At 37.6% G+C, this 24,999-nt stretch overlaps 1 protein-coding gene across 2 annotated transcripts in view; it reads right to left on the bottom strand.

Annotated features, from left to right (window-relative positions):
• Positions 1-8,311: 8,311 nt before the first annotated feature.
• ANKUB1 (ankyrin repeat and ubiquitin domain containing 1) overlaps positions 8,312-24,999 on the bottom strand; it is a 56,663-nt gene continuing 39,975 nt past the window's right edge. For both annotated transcript variants that reach the window (XM_007502047.3, XM_007502049.3), the window contains one exon: positions 8,312-10,520. In XM_007502047.3, the coding sequence (XP_007502109.2) occupies positions 10,367-10,520 (154 nt within the window). In that variant the 3' untranslated portion in view covers positions 8,312-10,366. The remainder of the gene's footprint in view (positions 10,521-24,999) is intronic.

Genomic DNA, 24,999 nt, shown 5'->3' with positions numbered 1-24,999 from the left:
AGCAAAGATCAAGATTTAATTATTGGAGAATATGACCTTCAACAGACATGTGCAAAGGAAACAGACCTCTGAGAGGTCCTGGGTTAAGCTAGAGCCACCATTGGCACAGGGGAGACATGGACAGTGATTGGTAGATGTGAGAACTGAGGGGAGGGGACAGATTGTTGGCTTAAAAAGATAGAGGAAGGAGAGTTTTTGGCTCTGAAGGAGGTCTGAGAGGAGAGAGGTCCTGGAGGGAGAGCTCCTGGAGAGGTCTTGAAGGAGGCTGTGGAAGGTGAACTCAGGAGGAGTCGGGAGGAGAATGCTCTGGAAACATTTCTTGAAAGGAGGCTCTCTTGAAGGTGGAGCCTGAGGTTGGCATGAGAAACCTTACCTAGAGAGATCTTTGGTGAGTGATAAAACCAACTGACTGATTTATCTCTTAGGACTGAGGTCTAGGCCTTATTGGCTTGAGACCCTGCATTCTTATTCCTTTCTTACTTTCTCTCTTTTTCTATTGATTAATCAGTGTATTATAAATTAAATTTCTCTATAAAACCCAGTTGGCTTGGGCATATTCATAAATTGGGAATATATTCCCTGGCGACCATCTTATATTTATATAAAACCAAGACACAGAAAACATATTTCAGCGATCATAATTGTTATATATTTCCCTTGCTCCCAAACATTTTAATTATCACATTTTATGGCTCCCACTCTCTTATCTACAACTATTTAACACTCAAAACTATTTTAAATCTAACACCATGGAAAAATATTCTAAATTAAATAAAAAATTTATCAAAAAATGATAAATATTCATAAATAAAGATTTAATTAGGAAAATTAACAAGAAATTAAAATAGAATACAAAAAAAGATAATGACCTGGGTTTTGGACAGCAACCAAAGGAGATTTTGGGGGTGTGAAGGTGAAAATTAATGGTTAGACAATAATTTTATGAAATTATGTGGTTGCCAATATTTATTTTATCTCAGGTCAGAAATTTATTTAAAAGTATTTATAAATAGAGAGGAAACATTAAAGAAGAGAATTGTAAGGGGGCTAGAGAAGTTATCTATCCTATTTCAACCTGGAAAGCTGGTGGTGAGTAACCAGGAGGCCTCCTCCAAGATGGAAGCTAGTCTCTTAGGAAACTAGGAAATTAATCAGCCTTTCACTCACCCAATGCAGTAGTATAGGAGTCAGAGTCTAAATTGAAGCAGAACTCCAAGTCCATGATCCAAGCCGAAGTCTCCAGCAAAGCTCCCTCCCTTAAAGACTCTCCCCATTTAGAAGACTATCTCCAGTAGATAATCTCTTCAGACTTCCTTCCCAAAGACTGTCTACTCTGAGGGAGTTCAGACTTGCTTTTATGGTGACTTTTTGTCTCCTCCCCTCTTCACAGGGGCCAATCATAGTTTCCAAATTGTCTAGCACTGCCCCAGGAGGCAGTGTCTGTGGGATCGACTTCTCATCAAAAAGGTTCAGTTTCCTAATTGAACAGTTTCTGTGAGTGTAAACTCTTAAAAAGAATTCACAAGTTTCTAACTGATTGAATTTTTAAAAGGGGTGGAGCTCTCCAAGTATTGCTGGCTTCTCTCCTAGCACTAAGTAGGATGTGAATTCACTAACTGGTTTGTGAGCTCCCCCACCTAGTTCAAGTTTGTGTTGATTCAATCAAAAGGTAGGTCAAAGGAGAGTTAATCCCATCTACACAATCTAGTGAGGTACTTAAATTAGTGTTAACTCAAGAAAGACAATAGAGCAAAGAATTTTTTTTTGGTGGGGGGGAGGGGAGATAGGCTTCCAGTAAATGTTGTACAGAGAATCAGGAATTCCAAAAGGAAAGACAAATGCTAAATTCCTGATTTAGGAGAATTCCAGTTAGGGTTGCAGCTGCAGTAAGTAATATAGACTCAAGGTCCCAAGGCAAGGATGTGGAGGATTGAGCAATGGTTCTTGAGCCCTATTCAATCTCAGTCTTATAGAAGGGCAGGAAGTTCTGAGTTGACCAGGATCTACCCTAACAAATTTCCACACTTATGATATCTCTCCTTATGTCTAGGTCATAGATCCATTTTGACTTTATTTTGGTAAACAATATACTGGTCTACTATGCTTTGTGATGGGCCTCAGGAATGCCCATTGGTGGGTTCAAGCAGGGGAGTGAGCTGCATGGCTATAAGGGCTCACTGGACAGCTAGCTAGCCTTGGATGTCAAATTTTAGTGTCTGTTCTCTGGCCGGCAGAGAGAGAAAGCAGTGCTTTAAGGCTGTAGTGTTGAGTGGCAGGCTGGAAACATAGAATGCAGAGAAATAGGTAGAGACATGCATAGTCTCATACAATTGAGTCAAAGTTATGGGAACTGAGGGGACTGTGAATGGGATCACAGATTCCATTTTATTAAGCATATAGGTCTAATATTTATATAGTTTCTACACTGATCAAAGGAAAATAACATCAAAACATACATTCTTGGTGCCAATTAGAGAGTGCCAGCTGCATTGAGGAGTATATACTTCATCAAATGGTAATCTTCAAAGCTTTCTTTGGTCTCTTATCAATGGCAGAAGGATTTCTTTAGAAGTACAATGGTAGGTACCCTGGTATAGCTGGGTGTATACATGAAGGCCACTTGTCCCAGAAATAGAGCTCAAGGATTTGTAATAATAAGTTAGCTGGTCAGGTGTTCTGAGCCACTTAAGAAGGCTAGGTCTTCTTGGACAGTGATTTGTAGACCCACAAGGTCAGAACTAGTCCTTGCCAGGGTCTGGAGCATATCTGCAATTGTGTCTTTTCTGGCTGCTTCTGCCTCAATGGGCCCAGAATGTCCTCATAGACTTGTCAATACTTTGCCAGTATAAGTTTCTGCCAGATTCCTTTCCAGTTTTCCCAATAATTATCAAAAAGTGAATTCTTATGCCCAAAGTTTAAATCTTATGAAAAGATCCCAGACTCATAATGAAAAAGGCTATCCACTACCATAGAAGGAACTGATGAAGTCCGAATGCAGATTGAAGCATTTCATTTTTCACTTTTATTTCCTTAAGTTTTTCCTTGATATATATCTATATCTATATATATACATATATATATGTGTGTGTGATATGTCATCTTTTACAACATGAGGAATATGGAAATGTGTATTGCATGATAGCACATATATAATTTATGTTGCTTACCATCTTGGGAGGAAAGAGGGGAGGGAAGGAGAGGAAGAATTTGGATTGCAAAGTGTCAGAAAACAAATGTTTAAAATTATGTAATCAGGAAAAAATACAATAAAAAACCTTAAATCTTTACATTTATCAAACATAAGATTACTGTAATAATTTACTGTGTATTGTATATGTACTCTATTTCTATTTCATAGTCAGTACCAAATAGTTTTGATAATTACCACCTTATGATACAGTTTTAGATCTGGTACTACTAGACCTCTTTGCTTTATTTTTTTTTATCATTAATTCCTTTAATATTCTTGACCTTTTCTTCTTCCAAATGAATTTTGTCATTTTTTTCTAGCTCAAAAAAATAATTTTTTATTAACTTAGTTGTGATGACAATAAGTATATTAGGTAGAATTGTCATTTTTATTATATTGGCTAGACTCACCCATGAACAGTTGATATTTCTTCCGTCCTTTAAATTTCACTTTATTTGTATAAAAATGTTTTATAATTAAGTTCATGTAGTTCCTGGGTTTATCTTGTCAGATATATACCCAAGAACTTAATACTGTCTATGGTTGTTTTAAATGAAATGTCTTTTACTATCTTTTCTTACAGGACTTTGTTGGTGACACATAGAAATATTGATGATTTATGTGGGCTTATTTTATATCCTGCTTACACAGCCAGCCAGCTGTTGGTGCAGGGTGTCACCCCTGGCTTGGATTATTGCAATAGCCCAGTGGTTCCCCCTGCAATCCATCCCCACTCAGCTGCCAAAGTGATGATCCTTTTAAAGTTTTTGTCTGACCCTGTCATACCTCTTTACCACCCCACCCCTACTTCTAGTGGAGGAATTAAGCAAGTGATTTACCAGTACTGTGCTAAGTACCTTCCAAATATTTCATTTAGTCCTCATAAGAACGCTGGGAAGTAGAGGCTATTATCCCTATTTTACACTTGAGACTGAGGCAGACAGATTATATGACTAGACCAAGGTCATGTGGCTAGTAAGTGTCTGAGGCAAGATTTGAATGCAAGACTACAGGCCCATCCACAGACCTTTTAACTGCCCCTAACATCATTATTTTGGAGTTCGTGTATAAAATGACAGACTGTGGCTGTTCAGACCAACATGAGTTCAGAATCTTCACTGTGGAGTGGAGTTGAAAATGCTATAGCCCAAGTGGCTGTTTTTAGCTTTTGTTAACAGTTACTCATGGGGTGGAGGAGGGTCTGGGAAGGGATAGGAGACTAGAATTGGCTTAAGGGGGGGGGGGGGGAAGAAACATGGGCCAGGAAATAGGTTCACCTTGGAAATGTTCTATTTAATAATTGGGCCATGTGTCTTTTGGTGTAGAACTTTTTTTCTACCATAAGTGATTCCAATAAATGTTTGTTATTTACACATTGAACCTCTGCCTCAGGTCAGGCACACAAAGCCCAGATGAACATTTGCGATGGAGAAGTCTCTAAATTTGTGCATCTCATTCATTTCTTTTGATCTATTGCAATTCTGCTTTGCTCATGAATCACAGCACCTTCTTTGATTCCGGCCCACCATTCTGGATAGTCTACTGCCCATGTCTCCCAGTGAATAACACACTTCTTTACAATGTGCTTATATTTCTTCTGACCTCTGTGGGAACACTTGTTTTCTGTGAGTTCTCAGCAAAATAGTCTTTTAGGCAAAGGTACATTTGCATTCAACAACACGGAATCTTCAGAAGACTATGCATGAACTCTTTTTTTTTTAAAAAACCCTTACCTTCTATTTTAGAATCAATACTGGGTATTGGTTCTAAGGCAGAAGAGTGGTAAGGGCTAGGCAATGGGGGTCAAGTGACTTGCCCAGGGTCACACAACTGGGAAGTGTCTGAGGCCAGATTTGAACCCAGGACCCATCTCTGGCCATCGCTCTCAATCCACTGAGCCACCCAGCTGCATCCAGTGATAACTCTCTTAATTGCAAATTGTTTCTTGTCCCCACCTTGCCAAATCTCATCCTCTCACCTCAATCCATGTTTTGGCTTTCCTCATTCCACCTTCTGTAATCTCCTGGTGCCCTCATTCCCCTCTGAGATTACCTTATGTTTACACTATATTTATCTTGCTTGTGCATCTTTTTGTATTCTGGGTCCCAGTTAGAAGGTGAGCTCTTTGAAGGTAGAAACAACACCTAACAGCACCTTGTACATAATGTTTGCTTAATTCTTGTTGCCAGAGGCCACACCAGCTTTCTCTTGGGGCTAAAGTGGTATGGAAAGACTATTATTACACTCTCAGACTTTTCTAAGTATTATTGAGAAAGAAGCAAGAATGCCAAAAATCTGTAACTGCTTATATTTCCACTGCCCTTGTTTCTCGATCTTTCTCTTCTTTCTTCTTCCTCCTTGGATTTTAGGTCTCCAACTTTCATTTTCCTTCTTTTATCTTAATGGCATGTCAAATGACTTTTTCTTTTCCCCTTTACCATAATCACAGCTTGACTTACTGCCTTTATAAGTGGACAAAAGTATAGTAACATCCATCACTTATAAGTACCACGTCCTTCACAAAAATGTCTGAGATTTGCTCCCAACAACATGAATTAGTAGTGGATATATTAAAAGAATAAATAAATACATCTAGTATTAAACCCCAGCTGTTAAAGCTGTAATAATATTTAGTAATGTTTGGAGCATGGTGGGCAGAAGTGATTGAGTTTCCAGAATATCACAGGCGATTAAGATTTCAATAAGAATTAGGAAATTCCTTTTTGTCTATGTAAAATATAATAACACTTAAAAGGCATGGTGCCTTAAATAAAATTTTCATAAATATTAGCTAAATCATCAGAAAACTCCAGAAAAATTATAGTAGTATGAAGTAAGATTATTACAGTTATGCTGATAGTGAACTCTCTTAATGTTTCCCTCAGAGTATTTTCTGTGAATAAAAAGGGGAGAATTAGATTCTTATCTTGCTCTGCAGGGGTGCATAGCTGCAACTTATCAACCTGGAATCTAATTTATTTTATGCAGGCATGAATTTCACACCCTAGGCAGGACCCAAAAGATTTATGAGCAAAAAAGTTTAATACACTTTAGGAAATATTTTTCTTTAAGATACATAATCCAACCAATACATCAATGCTAGAGAGTTTTCTTTAAGCAGAGAACTAATCCTATACAAATATTATGTTATGTGGGTTAGTGGTCATCTCAAAAAGATTTATTTAGCATGCATGTATGCCACATTTCTTAAGTCTATAAATTGTTTCAGAATCAGAAAATTATTTAAAAATTACATTTACAATTGGCAACTACTATGTGTGAAGAGTGAATCAAACTTTCTTTGTCTATCAGTCATCAATCTTTAAATTAATCAGCCAAAAATTTAAACACCCCTACTTAACACTAAATAAGAGAATTCACAAGTCAATTACTAAAGTGGGTGACAACTCCAGAAGCCATTGCTCTTCCCCTGGGCAGTGCTAGGCAAATTAAAAGACTGCAATTGGTTCCTATAAAGTGGAGGAAGGGACAGGAAGTGAAGTGGAAAAAGGACTTTTTATGTCCTGAATTCCCTGACAAGGGGATCTTGGCCCTTGGCTCTTGGACTGCCTCTTGGAGGACTGCTCCTAGATCTTCTCCTTTGGACTTAGGTGTTGGAGGACTTCACCTTTGGACTTGGCCTTTGGTCTGGTCTTCTCCTTTGGAGTTCATCTTGGGTGGGTGAGTAGCTGGCCTCCCTTTCCTGACTTCTGAAGAGATTGGTTCTGGAGATCCCTGCTGTGGCTTTGGAGGAGCTACATTGGTAGAACTCTAGCTGAAGAAACCATCAGATGTGGGAAAAGTCCCTGTGGGGCTGAGCCTCACTTCACCAGAGAAGGACTAGTAGGCTTGTTAAAACCTGTCTCTTTAGCTACCTTTTCCATTTTCACTCTTTCTACTTCTTTGTAAATAAAGCTACTAAAGTAATTTTTTAATTAAGTGATAATATCTTTAAATCTGTGACTACTGTATCAGTATAGAATTCTTATATTTAACATAAAACCCAAATTTCATTTCTTACATTTGTCCCAGGCACTATGCCAAGCAGTGTGGATACAAATATCAAAAAAAAAAAAAGCCAAAGTAGGGGTAGGAAGGGCACAGGGTGAGGGAAAATAATGGAGAAGTCCAAAGGAAAGCAGGTAGGTGGAAAATGAAGAGATGGCTAGCCTGGGCTCTTTCATTTTTGTTTTTGTTTTAAACCCTTACCTTCTGTTTTAGCATCAATACTGTGTATTGATTCTATGTGACCTGGGCAAGTCACTTAACTAGGAAATGTCTGAGGTCAGATTTGAAACCCAGGACCTCCCATTGTCCACTTAGCCACCTGGCTGCCCCCAAAATGGAGGTTTTGAGGGTATCTGATTTCTAATCAGTGGATTATTAGGGGAAAGGGTTCTGATAAGGTGGGAAAAGTAGACTTGATATGTTCTTACAGGATAATATGGTTCCTGATAGCATGAGTTTTAGGTTCTATTAGTATTTAGCCTTCATAGACTCCTCCTTTGGTGGTTAATTGTGATATGAAAGTGACTAGATTTCTGATGGCAAAGAAAATAGTGTAAACTATGAGAAATTCCACCATGCTGAAAAGAGGTCTTAGTACATTTCCAGTAACAGATTGAGTCTGCTTTCCAGGGTCAGTCCAGCTAAGCAAGGAGATTTTCATTATCAGTAGGCTGACCTCCATTGGAATGTGGGTTCCTTAAGGGTAGGGATTTTCTTTTTTTGCTTTTCTTTGTTTCCATAGCACTTAGAGTGAAGGCACATAGTAGTTTCCTCATAAACTTTTATTGACATACTGATTAACTGACCACTTGATGATGAATTCTTAGGTCATGGCAACTCAAGAAACAGAAAAATGTAGTCTGTCCTTCAGTCCCTCCCAGTTAATAGTGATGGTGATAGAGTGGTTGGTGCAAAGGAAGCTGAGCACAGTAAAAGGCATCCACTTATTATAAATTTTAACTTAGCTAATGATACTCCAAATGGAAAATGCTTATCCAAAGACAATTACATACAAATAGTGGGGAGCTAAAGTGTATCACCCTTGATACACACATACCCCATCAATAAACTACCAGAAGACAGAAAAGTTGCAGCTAATGAAAGGATAGAGGAGTTGGTGCAGCTGCTTTTATTCAAAGGCAAAATGAGACATCATTTCATAGAACATTTGATTATCAAGTATTGTCACATTTTTCATGCAAGCATTTGCAAAAAGATCATTGTGATAATCATTACATCTGAAGTTGATAAGGACAATTTCCCCCCATGCTGATTGCCATTCTTGGAAGTCCAGAAGATCTTTGTCCTCTAATCTTTCACTCCCCAGTTAGAGCCTCACCTCTCACCTGAAATCTTTCCTGACTATCCCTGCCCACTGTGTGCAATTAGAATCTGTTACTTTAAAAACTATAATCTCCAGCAAAACTACGATTCCCAGCACCCTACTCATTTTCTATAGACAGGACATAAATTGGGTGTAGTTCCCTCTCCCAGGCTTTTCCCTTCCTGTCTCAGCTTTGGTGGAGTGGGGATTTTTGAGCAGGTAGAAAAACTTAGTCACATGGTTCTATTTTGTAAGATAATAAACTTTATAAAAATAATGCTTGAAGTATTGTACATTAATTTAAATCCTTATAACCATCTGAACTCATTATCTCTGCCATTTATGTGATACTTAGACACTACTTCATGGCATTTTCATTATTTAATTTTTCATCTATTATTTTCCTAACTATTATAAATTTCTTGAGTGCAGAGACTTTTAAAAAATTTTATTTAATTTTTAGAAAATTTTTCCACATTTACATGATTCATTTTCTTTTCCTCCCCACTTCCATCCTCGCTCCCAGAGCCAACAAGCAATTCCACTGGGTCCTACAGATGTTGTCACTTGATACCTATTTCCATATTATGCATTTTTACTATAGAGCAATTTTTAAAAGTCTAGTCCCCAAATCACATACCATATACACATGTGATAAGTGATGTCATATGTTTTTCTTTTGCATTTCTACTCCTGTAGTTCTCTCAATGTGGATGGAATTTTTTTACAAAAGTCCTTCAGGAATATCCTGGCTTGTTGCATTGCTACTAGTAGCAAGGTCTATAACACTGAATTTTTCCACAATGTTTTACTTTCTGTGTACAATATTCCTCTGGTTCTGCTCATTTCACTTTGCATCAGTTCATTGAGGTTCTCCCAGTTCATATGGAAAGTCTCCAGATCGTCAGTCCTTACAGCACAGTAGTATTCCATCACCATCAGATACCACAATTTCTTTAGCCATTCCCCAATTGAGGGACACCCCTAATTTTCCAATTTTTTACTACTATAAAAAGCATGGCAATAAATACTTTTGTACAAGTATTTTTTCTTATTATCTCTTTGGGATAAAAATCTGGTAGTATTGCTAGATCAAAGGGCATGCATTATTTTAGAGCCCTTTGCACAGAATTCCAGATTGCCTTCCAGAATGGTTAGATCCATTCACAACTACACCAGCAGTGCATTAACATCCCAATTTTGCCACATCCCCTCCAATATTTATTATTTTCCTTTGCCGTCATATTGGCCAATCTGATAGGTGTGAGGTGGTAAAACAGAGTTGTTTTAATTTGCATTTTTGTAATCAGGAGGAATTTAGAACACTTTTTCATGTGATTATTGATAATTTTGATTTCCTAATCTGAAAACTGCTTATTAATAGCCCTTGATCATTTGTCAACTAGAGAATGACTTGCTTTTTTGTAAATTTGACTTAGTTCCTTATATCTTTGGGAAATTAAACCTTTTGTCAGAGAATTTTCTTATTAAAAAATTGGGTTTCTTTGATTTCAGCTACTCTAGTGCTATGCCCATGCTGTTAACTCTTTGCTGCTTTAATAAATGAGGGGATTATTAATGGACTTCAGGTTGGTGGGCATCAATAACACCTGCTTCAGAACTCCTTTTGAGTCTTTTAAGAAAGTTTCCATCTCACTGACAGGATAGGCTAACCAGGAGGGTATTTTTGAAGCTATCTTGGGGTCTACCGATGTAGAAATATGTTTTGGGAAGATTTTTATTGATACAATAGAGGTGTACCTGCTTATAAGCCCTTCCTCCCTGCTATTGGGCCAGGTTTGCTGGCATTAGAAATGAAGGGTTATGTGTGCACTTTGATAGAGTCACCATTGAGTTGGGTTTTCATTTCTCAAAGAAAAACTTCTTGAGGATCTTGATTTTGTAGTCATGTCTTCAGTAGTCAGATTATAAATACTCTTCTTTGCCATAGTTTTTGCAATCTCTAACTGCTGCAGCCATGGTTTTTCTTTAAATGCACTGCAAAAAAATAACAATTCATAATGAAACCTAATTTTTTTCCCCATTGAGAACTAGATGTAAAGGATACCTTTTAAACTGTACTTTTACCTGTCTATTAGTCTAACCTTTCCAACTCGAGATCTCATGTCAGAACTGCATACAAAGTCTGCATGCCAAAGCAGCTGAGGTCTTTCTATTATTAGTAGTTTAATATGTAAATACGTAGTTCTTAAGTGTGACAGTCGGATTTATGGCAATACCTTTCCTCAGGAACTCAAAACTGAAAAGAAACTGGTTCAATATAATGTGGAATCTTTAGCAGTTAACATTTTTGCTTATATTCCCCTCATTTTCATTTAATTCTCTATAATACACATGTAGCAGTCTTTGCTGAGCAAACTATTGCCATACCTACACTATCTTGCAAACATGAGGGACCTTTAGGGAGAAGCAGAATTGACTGAGAAGGATTCATTTGCTCCCAATGAGCATAAAGAGAATGCCACCACTGAGAATCCATGGCAGAGGCAGAGGTAAGGGCCAGAGTCTTCAAAAGAGACACAAAAGGCATCAAGGCCAAAGGCTCCATATTTCAAATGAAAGAGGCCACAGAATCACTGTTTGCCAATTGACAGGAGTCTTAAAGGCTCTCTTATTGGTTAATGGAGCTATCTAGTAAGGGTGATCAGTAGCTAACCAGCATATTCATAAGCATCAAAGAAGGAGATCCAACATTGTATCTACATTTATGGAATCTATGAAGCCTACATAAGAGGACTAGATTTGATGGAATATGTACTCGGATGGGACCAGCCAACACACAAATAGGACTTATCTGATCTCCAAGAAGAAAGTACCGCTATCCCCAGACAAATGAAGGGCACCTCTCTCTCATGTTGTCCCCGAGTTCCTCCAGCCCGGTAAAGTCTTTCTATTCCAATATTTTTTTCAGTTTCAAAAAATGTCTCTTACTGACCTAGTATGAGCTAAGCTCTACTGGGGACCCAAGGATAGACTCACAAAGATTCTGTTCCTAGTCAATGCCATGACTAACCTTGATCCCAGAGGAGTCAAGATGAAAAATTGCTTATCTTTTGACAGAAGAGGAAGACTAACAAGATCAGGACTAGAAAGAAAGATTATAAAAAAGACCCTGTACAATGGGAGTTTTAAAGATCACTAGAGAGAAAAGAGGAGAAAAGTCAGTTGCTAAAAGAATAAGGAGAGAGACATATGGCTTTTTAATTTATTTTTGTCAGGCACTTATTCTCTTGCTCTCACTGGAGCCTTGAAAGGAAAAGAAGACATGAAGAACTGGCAGTTCTTAACACTGTTGTTCTTCATCTGGGTGCAACTGGCACATGTTTCTAATTGTAACATTTTATTTTTTCATTTTTTAAACCCTTACCTTCCATCTTGGAGTCAATACTGTGTATTGGCTCCAAGGCAGAAGAGTGGTAGGAGCTAGGCAATGGGGGTCAAGTGACTTGCCCAGGGTCACACAGCTGGGAAGTGTCTGGGGCCAGATTTGAACCTAGGACCTCCCGTCTCTAGGCCTGACTCTCAATCCACTGAGCTACCCAGCTGCCCCCTAATTGTAACATTTTTAAAAAATGTTAAAAACTGAATTTGGTGGATCTCTCATAAACATTTGTGGTTGATCCTGTTCTTACGTTTCCTGGTGAAGGCTTTGGATGGTTCTGGGAGTCACAGAGAAAAGTGATCCTTCTAGTTTAGAGCTATGTGATGATTAAAAAAATCCGAGACTGGCTTCCAGGTAAGAAAATCAGTTTGTTGATTAGGCTAGCAATAAGCAATAAATTAATTGATCATTGATCTCTCTCAATGACCAAAGACCAAGAAATTCCCCTGTATGAATCATTCAATTCTGTTGAATTTTGGAAGCTCATTATCATTCTACCTGTTGACATCCCAAGATATCTCTACGTGGTGAATAGCCAATGAGGATGTGATCCATCATTTTCTCAATCCCTACCCAATTCCTTGGTTGATAATGGAAAATCACATGCCTTGAATCCATAATCAGGCCCTATCCAGTTATGTGTGACATTCTCCATTTACCCCAATAGAGAGTTAAGAATTCCCTACTGGGGGCAGCTGGGTAGCTCAGCCTAGAGACGGGAGGTCCTAGGTTCAAATCTGACCCCAGACACTTCCCAGCTGTGTGACCCTGGGCAAGTCACTTGACCCCCATTGCCTAGCTCTTACCACTCTTCTGCCTTGGAGCCAATACAAAGTATTGACTCCAAGACGAAAGGTGAGGGTTTAAAAAAAAAAAAAAGAATTCCCTACTGCTGCTTCCAGACACACCTGACCTAAGCTAGGTCTATTTTTCAGGCCAGATAATCACTGAAATGGAAGATACTCTAGAGTGAGGTATTCCTTGAATTTCCTAGGAACAAAGGAATGAGTACAGAGGTCCAAGGGACAAATATGAGCCTCAATTCAAAACCCCAAAATAGAAATAATTCAATATATTACAAATAAATCTTCTTCACTGGGATCTCCCCCTGCAGACCTTCAGCTATTGGTAAAACAAAAATCATATTTCCTTGTTTTGCACTGTGAATCTCAGGATAATTAATTTTAAGATACCATCCAACTGTTAGAATTTCTTTTAGACTCCTAGGCCATTAAAAAAAAATCTACTCACAGATGACTCAGTAGGGACCAAAGAAGTAGGCTGGTTAGTCCTCCCAAGCAAAAAGGCTGGATTTGAATGTAAACTCACTGATGACTAGGAAAGTTTCAGAATTTTTGTCCTTCTATTACCAGCACCTATCAGGTACTTTGCATGTAATGAGCCCTTGAGGGATGCTTGTTGAGCTGAATTAAATTGGTGCCCCTTGCTTTGAACACTGCTTATGCTACTTAGTTGTATGACCTGGGGTAAGTCACAGAAATGTCCTTGAGTACAAGTTTTCTCATTTGCAAAACAAAGGACTGGATAATGATCTTCAAGATTCCTTTCAACTCTAAAACGTTTGACCCTGTGAATTGTTAAGGTCACTGTTAGCTCCAAGTTTCCTCTAGGAGATGCCCCAGTTACCACTAGGTGGCAGCAACCTGCCAAATGGGAATGAAGAAGCTGCACTCAAAAATGAAAATATTTCTGATATAGTTGGTCCACGCAATATTATAACATGATAGTGATATAGACAAGGAAATCCTAGAATCATGATGTATCACCAGTGAATGTAGGTGTGTTTGGGGAGGGTACAGTTGACTGGCTCAATGCAAAGAGAAGTGAAACTGAATTCTTCCCAAACCTGTCCATCTCCTTCCAGGGGGTATGATTTGAGGTCCCTTCACTACCTTCTTCCACTTACTACCTTTCTCTTGGGAGATTTCATCAGCCACACCCATTATAAGAATTAGCTTGCTTTAGACTAATGTCTTTTCAAGTCTATAAGGTGGTATCGTCTCCTCTCTTATTCTGTGGAGTTTATATCAGATGAAAAGTTAAGATAATCATAATCACTTAAACTCTCTAGTAACATTCAGGCAAAGGTTATTTCTTATTTAAATCTGTGTTTAGCTTAAGTTTGGCCTGTTTAGGTTTAAGGCAAAAATCAGAATACAGAAAACTTTGGGACAAAATTTCTTAAACTTATTAGTGTCATGAATTACTTTTGTAGTCTGGTGAAACCAATAGGCCTTCTCAGAATAAATTTTTCAAATTCATAAAATAAAATCCATAGGATTAAAAAGCAGGTATATTGTAATACAGTTATCAAAATCTGAAGAAATAAGAAATGAGGTCACAGATCCAAGGCTAAGTTAAAAAAGAAGTGAGCAGAGTATATTGTGGAAGAATTTATCAAAATGTACTCATGCTTTCTGTTCCCTTTGGAGGTAGGAGTGACAACGCCCTCCCTCTTCCAAGGAAAATGTGACAAATACTCTCAATGAGTGCAATGACAAAGGACTACCAGGTCAAAGTGACCAGCCTCTCCTAGGAAAGCTTCTCTAAGTGAAGCCTCCTCTACCTTGTTTCCCCTTAGAAATCAATAAGCTACCTGAATGACAACATAATCCTAAGCCATTCACTTCTCTGCCTTTATCTTTATTTTATCTAAATTAGTTCTTCTTGCTAAGAAAGTTTATCTTTAAAAGATTGGACCTGAGCTCAAGGCCAAGCCCATACAATACTAAATGCCTTGAATGTGATAAACTTCTACCATTTTTCTGAGCCTTCCTGATTTCTTTACAATTGTGACTGTTTCATTGGAGGCACTTATTGGGGAACACTGTTCTCTCATATTGTCAGACAACAGGGCTGCTGATGTCCTATAACAGGCAAGGGGATACTTCCCCACAGGCTCCATGAAAAGCAATGGAGGTTTTGACTTCCCAAGTTCAGAAAAAGAGTATAGGTATAGACATAGACATACATATAGATATGGACAGGTCCTGTTTATTTATTTTTTTTAGAAATTATTATTATTTTTTGGTGTGCATTAAGAAACAGTGACCACACACAGGCACAGTAAGTGATTAGTTTGACTAATAGGCCAAGAGAGGTAAGTACCAGTACCCTAGTTGATATAGCACAGAGTAGAGGCATTAAAAGGAACCTCCTGCTGATTCCCAATTGAGAAGCCTGTTAAAGACTTGGGATGAAGGAAAGCTGCCTATTTGTCTGGGAATTTCTAGAGCTAGAATTATAGAACTTAGTGTGGACTGGACTCAGTATTTAGATGACAATGAGAAAAAAAAAGAAAAAGCATCCATGAAAACCAAACTTGAAAAATTAGAGCCTAGGTGAATAGACTATTGGTTCTGTTGGACTGCCCTTTTAGCTAGAAAATGTCTTCATTTGCCATGACCATTAGGGGTAGTAGTACAGATTTCAATATTACCTCTTATAATCAGATATAGCAAAGACCATGGCACCTTTAAAGACCGTTTTTATAGGAAAGAATCAGAAAATGGTGCATGATCTTTTTGAAACTATGGAAACAAAACACTTCATCCTTTAGGAAGAGCCAGCCATTGTCAGTAGAATTAAGACTATTGAGAAGGGCTAGTAGGGAGCTTTCCTCCATGCACACATAAAAAGAAAATAATCACTTCAAAAAAAAAAAAGGAAAACTGGAAGAACATGACTCACTGGGGTAAAAGGAGAGAGCAGCCCAAGCAGCACAGCATCTTTGAGAACTAGCAGATGTTAAAGAAGCCTACAACACTTCTAGAGGAAATAAAGCTGTAGAATGGAACAAAGCCAACCAGAGCCACTCCACATAGATAGAGAAAAGAGGAAACCTAAAAAATTTCACATAGCATCAGAGCCCTGGGGCTACAAAGGAGCTAAAGTAACTTGCTTGCTCTTATCTTTTGGTGCAGTGCCAGGGGAACAGAGCCCAGAGTGGAGAGCCTGCCCAGCTCAAGCCACTTGGCAGGGGCAGGGAAGCAGTAACGTAGGACCAGAGCAGCCCACAAAACTACAGGAGAGCTGGTAGCATGGGTACTGATTTTAGCTGGGCCAAACAGCTATAAACCTCCTCGAGCAAGCCAGCAAGGCCACCTCCTTGAAAGATACACTGTGAGGAACAAGGGCAGCCAGTCCTATCCCAAGTACCAAAGAAGAGTACTTTGCAAACTTGGAGCAGTGCACTCTCTACCTTAGGGACACAAAGGAACTTCAACAGATAGATAAAGTAACATGGGATGGTGGTGGAAGGGAACAACTAGAAAAATAAGCAATGGCAGAAAAAAACCTTGACCATAGAAGCTGGGAAAACCAAAATATGAATTCAGAAGTGAACAACAATGCTAAAAATGAAAGTGAAGCTTCAAAGAAAAGAATATCATATCTCAAAAGAATCCCTGGAAGAACTTGGAAAAAAAATTTTTTTTAACCAAATAAGAGAATTGACAGAAAAACTCAATAGTTGGGGGAAAATTCACTGAAGAAAAGAATTTCCTAAAGAATAGAATTGACCAAATGGAAATGGAGGCAAAAAAAAAACCCCTAACACTGATGAAAACTCTCTTTAAAGAGTAGGATTAGCAAAATGGAAAGGGAAATACAAAAACTCAAAGAAGAAAATAACTCTAAAAGTTAGAATTAGACAAATAGAAGCTAAGAAAACCATAAGACAGCAGCAAACAACAAAACAAAATGAACAAAAAAATCAAAGAAAATCTAAAATACGTCACTGGAAAAAGGACTGATCTGGATAACAGATCCAAAAGTGATCATTTAAGAATCATCAGAATACCTGAAAGCCAGGATTTAAAAAACAGAATCTGGACACCATATTATAAGAAATTATCAGGGGTGAGGGGGTGGGGAGGAAGAGTCTATAATATCTTTGAACAAGAGGTGAAAACACAAGAGAATCCACTGATCATCTCCTAATTATGCCTCAAAATAAAACACTCCAGGACCATTGTAGCCAAATTCCAGAGGTCCCAGGTCAAGGAAAAAGCACTAAAAGTTGCCAGAAGGAAATAATTCAAATTTCAAGAAGCCACCATCAGAATTACACAGGACTTCATAGCCTTCTACATTAAAGGACTGGACTGGAATCTCTTCTGGAGACTAAAGGAATGGAAGGCATGGAATATGATATTCCAAAAGGCAAAAGATCTACAACATAGAATTATTTCCCCAGCAAAACTGAGCATAATCCTCCAAAGGAAAAATGTGATGTTTAATGAAATAGAGGAATTCCAGACTTTCCTGACCAAAAAACCAGAACTGAAAAGAAAATTTGATGAGCAAATTCAACATTTAAGAGAGGCATAAAAAGATAAAGTGAAAACTTAGGGGCTTTGATAAGATTAAACTGAGTGCATTCATACCTGGGAAATTGATAATTGAAATGATGAAGATAGCTATGATACTTGAGAAAGGAAATGTACTTTAAAGTATGCAAGATACCTAACGTAGCTAAGGCTCTTAAAAACTTTATCATTATTACAGCAATGAAAAGGAGTATATCTAGAAAGAAGGAAGCTAAGTAAGACTGGCTTATATAAAAAGAAGAGGATGAGAAAGAGGAACATATGGGGAGAAGAGAAAAGGAGAGAGAAAGGGGTAAGCTACTCCTCATTAAGAGACATTAGAGGCAAATACAGTGGAGAAGAAGGGGTGGGTGTGGTGGCTATGATTAAACCTTACTTTCATTGGAAGTAGCTCAACATGAGAATAACATCCACACATAAATTTGGTAACCTATCATATCCTATAGGGAAGTAGGAGGGAAGACAGAATAAGGGAGGAGAGGGATGGACAAAAAGAGGTTGAATTGGGGAAGGCAGTCTTTGAAAACAAAATATTTGTGAACAGGGAAAGGCTAACAGGAGGGAAAAAGAGGGAAAATAAGATGGAAATGCACAATTAGTAATCATAACTATGAATGTGAATGGGATGACTCACCCATAAAGTGGGAAAGGATAGGAGAATGGATTAAAAACCAGAACTCCACAATATACTGTCTCTAAGAAACACATTTTAAATGGGGAGTGTAAAAATTAAATTGATGGCAAATAATTAAAATATATTTTAGGAGATTTATTAATGATCATTAGAAATTAAGGAATAAAGAGGATACAAAATAAAGACCATGTGCCCATGGCTGATTAGCCATTTCAAAATCCCTGTGCTTAGCTTACCACCACCACCATCCATGCTGGCTGCAAGCCCAAGAAAGAGGACCAAGAGGACCACCCACTCGCTAATATCTTCTGTCTCCAGGAAGTATGTAAGGAGAGGAAGTCAGTAGGCTCCCGGGAAATGTAGTTCTTTTTTAGTTTAACAGATGTTCAATTATACTTTTCCCCCTGAGATCTGTGGAAGACTGGTCTCTCCAATGGATCTTGTAAACATAACCAACTTTGAAATTACAATAATTTGAAGATAATAGGAGCAGAGAAAAAAGCCAATGATTGCTAGGCGCATAGACAAAAAGCCACTTGGGGGGCAGTCCCCTTTGGCATAAGAATATACATACAAAAACAAATGCATTCAACCCCACACAGTTCAAATCACCACATCCCAAAGTTCACTCTGGATCTTCTGGTGCAGTGTGTGGTCTGTGGAGGTATCTTCATGATAGCCTTCTCCAAACAGTACACTTTCTTTTCTAGATTTGGAGAGGTAGAATGTTTCTTATCCTAAAATTGTTCTCAAAAAGAATTTAAACTTTGCATTTTAGAATAATTATACATTATCCCCTGAAGAGGGTGTTGAAAAACAAAGGGATCACTTTGGGATCCATGACTGAGTTATGAGGTATATGAATCAATTAAAAAGAGAAATAAAAAACATCCAAAAAATCCATATAAAAGAGAAAAGACAACTTCTGGATGAAATATAGACTATCAAAGTCTTATGTGTAAAAATTCTAAGTACAAGAAAAATTTATAACAGGTCCTTGAATTAGAGCCCTTAAATTAAAGTGATTTCTATCCCAAAGTCTGTAGGACAAAATGCAGTAATATTTCACTTACCCATTTGCAGCCAAGACTACAGGAAGTTGCCATACTATAAGAGAGAAAAGGGACTAGATTATAGGAGCAAATGGGAGCCAGGATGGAACCAAACAATCGATGTCATGTATTTTATAAAGAGTGTGTGGTACAAGGAAGATCTGCATTTAACACGTGTTAAATAGCCACAACCTCAAGTCTCACACATGATTAAGGCCTAGCGTTCTTTGTGCAGAATGTCATCAATCCACGTAAGATTGGTTTGGTCTCTGACCTTGTGCTCCATTGGCACTATGCAAGTAGCTTTGTGCTTCTTTGGCACTGTGCAATGGCTCTTTTTGTATTCCCTTCTCCTGGAATCAGAATCATTAAGCAAAGTTCCATATTTTTTTAAACAATCAGGGGCATCATTTTTATAGTCTAAAGCTTTTGGGGTATGCATTGACATTAAGGCAAATGTATTTTAAACTTGTATTACTGTAAAATAAAAAAATGTTTAAGAAAATTTTCTCAATACATTTGACATATCCTTCAAATACAAAAAGGAAAGAAAAAATAAAACTCATACTATATTGCACATCAAAGAAAAACAATAATAAAAGAGTTTTTAAATAAAAAATATATAGCTTACAATCATTGACACACTGTATCAGCTAAGGAAAGGTAGAGTACAAAGGTTTCTCATCCAAAAATGAGATCCATTTCCTCTTCAAACTTGGCCATGATCCACTGTTTACAAAGTAATAGTTTTTATAAAGAACAATAGTACAACATGTAATGTACATTCAAGAAGTATCAGAAACCCTAAAGTTATAAGAGCCCATTTAATGACAACAACAAACAAACCCACTATCATCAGGATTCACATGAGTCTGCTGTTTGGCATTTAAAACTAATGGGTACTCTTCACAAGTTTTTCAGGTGTTGAAATGTTTCAGCCTTGGCTGAGATATATTTAAAAATCTATTGCCGCCATCATTACAAAAATGTGGCAGAGGAGTCTAGGGAAAAAAAAACCCTCTATACTGTTGATGTTGGGTCTAAAAAATGTCACCAAGAATCTAGATCATTCTGGTGGAAGGGTAGAATAAGCTTAAGAGTTACAAATGAGAGATGCTCCCTCTTAGGAGCCATCCAGGGGGTACCATGCCCTGGGATCAACTTCCTAGCTCTTTTGGTACAAGACTATTATGTCCTATCTATTCACATTTTAACAAATTCAGGAGGTGGGGATTATAATAGTGCTTTACTTCAGCTACAAAAATGGACTCTTTACCTCTTGTTACAAATAACTCAGAAGCAGGCAAAATGATCAGTCAGAGTCATTTAGAAAAAAAATCTGAAATCATGTCTAAAGACCACTTAAAATCAATTTGAGATATTTAGCTAACTAAATTTACCAAAGGTTGTTAACCAAGTTGACGGAGTCCATCCATCATCTGTGTGACAATTTACAAAGCCAAAATGAAAGAAAAAGCTGTTTTTATATGGACTTATTCAATAATAATTTTTCAGTATAGTTATAGGGGAAAGGTAACAAAATATATCAGTAGCTAAAACACAGTAGATTAAACTGATTCAGTATAACAGAATAGTATTGAATACATTAATATATGAACTTAAAATAACAAAATTAAATCTTAAAGTAGACAATCAGCAAAATACAATAAAATACAGAGACTTTCATAAAACAATGGAGTCTGAAGAGGCTTAAAATTCTCACCCCCAGTTTATTTGAAGTTCCTTTTCTGATATCTCCCATAGTGAGGGAGAACATGGGTTTTTAGGGATCCCAAACTGGATGAATCATAGAGACTGGCCAGGCCCAAATGGCAAAGACTTGTAAGGAGACGAATTTTCTTCCCTGAATCTCAGGCAAGATAAGTGAAAGGATCAGTGCACTCATGAGTGGTAGAAGCTATTTGAAATAGGTAAGGTACTACTCTTTCATAGAGTATGCCATGCTTGTAATTTTTATTTCCTGTTTGGAAGAGTAAAAATTTCTTCCTTTCCCCTTTCCTCCCTGAGGAAAAATGTTTGGGGAGCAGTTTGGTTCCCCAGCCACATGGAGAGGGAGTTAGGAGGCCAATCATTGCCTAAAGAAAATACACCCTAGTTTTTATCAGGTACCCAGAGAACGGCGTCAAGTTTGTGAGTTCCAAAGATACAGTGGCAGCTACCAGCAGGAATGAAGTTGGGGATGGGGCCAGAGCCTGAGCAGGAGCAGGATTAGGAGGAAGCAGGATAGGCAGCAGCAACCAAAGGCAGCAGCAAGGAATGAGGAACATGGGCTCAAGCAGATGAGCGAGAGAAGTGGCTTATCTCTTCTCATCTAAGAGTCCCAGGCTAAGTTCCTCAAACTAGTAGTAGCCAGTCGGGTGGGCAACTGTCAAAAAATAGGGAAATAAAAAAACCAACAACAACAAACAAACTGGTAGGAGTAGGGCAGCAGCTCAGGTAGACAGTTCAGAATACTCTCGGAGTTCAAGAGGGAGGTGGGGTGGCAAAAAGCCTTTCCAGGAGAAATGTGGCTTTAAAAAAAGTATCAAGACTATCTTAAAAAAAAAATGGAGTTTTTCTCATCCCTTCCGGTTACCAAAAACTGTAAAATTTAAAATTAATGTTAAATAATAAAAATGTTATATTTTAGGAGATTTATTAATAATCATTAGAAATCAAAGAATAAAGAGGATACAAAATAAAGACCACATTCCCATGGCTGATTAGTCACTTCAAAATCCCCAGGCTTAGCTTACCACCATCACCATGCTGGCTGCAAGGCCAAGAAAGAGGCCCAAGAGGATCACCCACTTGCTAATATTCTCTGTCTACAGGAAGTACGTAATGACAGGAAGTCAGTGAATTCCCGGGAAATGTAGTTCTTTTTTAGGGTAACAGATTTTCAATTATATAGGAGACACACACAAAGTAAAAGTAAGAGGCTGGAGCAGAATTTACTCTGCCTTAGCTAAATTTTTGAAAAGCAGAGGTAGTAATCATTACTTCAGACAAAGGAAAAGTAAAAATTGATCTAATTAAAAGGGATAAGCAAGGAAATTACATCATATAAAAAGCACCATAACGAAATAATATCAATATTAAATATATGCACCAAATGGCATAGCATCCAGATTCCTAAAGGAAAAGTTATATGAGTTATAGCAGGAAATCAATAGTAAAATGTTACTAATAAAGTATCTGAACCTTTCCCCTCTCAGAAGTAGGTAAATCTAACAAAAAAGAAAAAAAAAAAGAAAAATTAAGGAGGTAAATACAAATTTAGAAAAGCTGGATATGATACGTCTCTGGAGAAAACTGAATGGGAATAGAAAGGAATCCAATTTTTTCTTAGAAGTATGTGGTACCTTTACAAAAATTGACCACATAATTGGGCATAAAAACCTCGCATCCAAATGCAGAAAAGCAGAAATATTAAATGATTTTCAGACCATAATGCAATAAAAATTACACTCAACAAAAAAGCAGCAGAAAGACTAAAAATCGATTGGAAACTAAATCTTATCCTAAAGAATGAATGGATCAAAGAACAAATGATAGAAACAATCAACAATTTCATGGAATGCAGACAAAGCAATTCTTAGAGGGAAATTCATGTCACATCAATAAATTAGAGAACGTACAGATCATTGAATAGGGCATGCAACTAAAAAGACTAGAAAAAGAACAAATTAAAAATCTGCCACTAAACATCAAATTAGAAATCCTGAAAATCAAGGGAGAATGAATAAAATTGAAAGAAAACCATTGAATTAATAAAGACAAGGAGTTGGTTTGAAAAAACAAAATAGATATGCTATTGGTTAACTTGATTTAAAAGAGAAAGAAAAAAACTAAATTTCCAGTTTAAAAAAATGAAAAAGGTGAAATCACAACCAAAGAAGAAGAAATTAGCGTAATTCTTGGAAGGTATTTTGCCTAACTATATGTCAAAAAATCTGACAATTTAAGTGAAACAGAGAAGAGGTAGTTAGGTATCCCAGTGTATAGAAAGCATGGCCTATAGATGATAGATCCTGAGTTTAAATCTGGCCTCAGACACTTCTTAACTATGGCACCCTGGGAGAATCAGCTAATCCCAAATGACCAGCTTTGACTGCTCTTCTGGAGCCAAGATGGCAGCTTACTAGCAGCAGAAGTTAAAACTACTCTGACAGTCCTTCCAAACCAATCTTTTAAAAGTGTCTCAGTGGGGACTGGAACATCCTCCAGGAATTGGTGCAGAGTGAGAAGAGCAGAACCAGGAAAACACTGTACACAGAGACTGATACACTGTGGTACAATCAAATGTAATGGACTTCTCCATTAATGGCAATGCAATGACCCTGAACAACTTGGAGGAATCTATGAGAAAAACCACTATCCACACCCAGAGGAAACAGTGTGGGAGTAAAAATACCAAAGAAAAACAACTGCTTGAATACATGGGTCAAAGGGATATGGTTGGGGATGTAGACTCTAAATGAATATCCTAGTGTAAACAACAACATGGAAATAGGTTCTGATCAAGGACACAAGTAATACCCAATGAAATTGTGTGTTGGCTGCAGGGGAAGAGTGGGTGGAGTGAAGGGAGGGAAATAATGTGATTATTGTAACCAAGGAATAATGTTCTAAATTGACTAAACTTATTCAAATGGGGAAAATAAATAAATAAATAATTGAAAAGTGTCTCAGAACACAACTTGAAAGGTAGGAAGAGAGAGTCAATTTTCACAGGATAAGGGGGAATTGGAAGCAAAATTGCACACAGAGGAGTACTGGATGACTATCACCACTCCCACACCTAATGCGCCAGGTTCTAAGCATAGGCATAGGCCAATTGGGGGATACTGGGGCCCTGCCTATACCAACAACTGGGTAACCCACATCCCAGATGTACTCTTAAAGTACTAGGTCCTGAAGTCCATAGTGCTTTGCCTTTTCAAGCCTGCACTGTGGTGAAGCCCTTAGCCTCAGGGCAAAATAGTTCAGTGTTCTGAGTCCTGCAAGCCTTTCAGTAGAGAAGACAAAATCAGCAGTTTTCAGAACTCCTGTCCCACAGGCAAAAAAAAAGGGGGGGCTGGAGAAACTGATCAAACAGCAAAAGAAACACCTAACCATATCAAATTTCTATGGAGTAAAAGAGAAAGGCACAGAGTCAATAAGGAACATTGAGATCCAAGTATCCAATGCAAAGCCTCAAAGAAAAATGGGTCTTGGTCTCAGGTGCTAGAAGAACTCAAAAAGGAATTAAAAATCAAATAAGACAGTTGGAAGAAAAATGGAGGAAAGAAACAAAAGTAATGCAAAAAAGAAAATAACAGCTTAAAAAGCAAAATTGGTCAACTGGAAAAAAAAGAGATACAAAAATCAAATGAAGAAAAGAGTTTTTTAAGAAACAGAATTGACCTAAAGGGAAGAGAGGCAAAAAAATCCAATGAAGAAAAGAGTTCCAGGAAAAGTAAAATGGACCAAATGGAAAAGGAGGATCAAAAGGTCCTAGAAGAAATTCAGGTTTAAAAAATTAGAATTGGGCAAATAGAAGCTAATGACTTCATGAGACATCAAGAAACAATAAAATCAAAGAATGAAAAAATAAAAAAAATATGAAATATCTCATTGAAAAAACAATTGACCTAGAAAACAGATCAAGGAGAAACAATTTAAAAATTATTGGACTACCTGAAGGTCATGATCAGGAAAAAAGCCTAGACATCATATTAAAAGAAATTATGAAAGAAAACTGCCCTGATATTCTTGAATAAGAGGATAAAATGGAAATTGAAAGAACCTACAGGTGACCTCCTCCAATAACTCCCCAAAAGGCAACTCCCATGAATGTTATAGCCAAATTCAAGAGCTCCCAGGTCAAGGGGGAAATACTTTAAGCAGCCAGAAAGAGACAATTCAAATGTCATAGAGTCCCAGTCAGGATCTGGCAGTTTCCTACTGAAGGATTGGAAGGTTTAGAATATGATATTCTGGAAGACAAGGAAATTGGGTTTAAAACCGATAATCAGCTATCCATCAAAACTGA

The sequence above is a fragment of the Monodelphis domestica genome, chromosome 8, assembly GCF_027887165.1.
Source record: "Monodelphis domestica isolate mMonDom1 chromosome 8, mMonDom1.pri, whole genome shotgun sequence".
Lineage (NCBI taxonomy): Eukaryota > Metazoa > Chordata > Mammalia > Didelphimorphia > Didelphidae > Monodelphis > Monodelphis domestica.
Note: the sequence above shows the minus strand (reverse complement) of the source record. Positions and strands in the feature narration are given on the sequence as shown.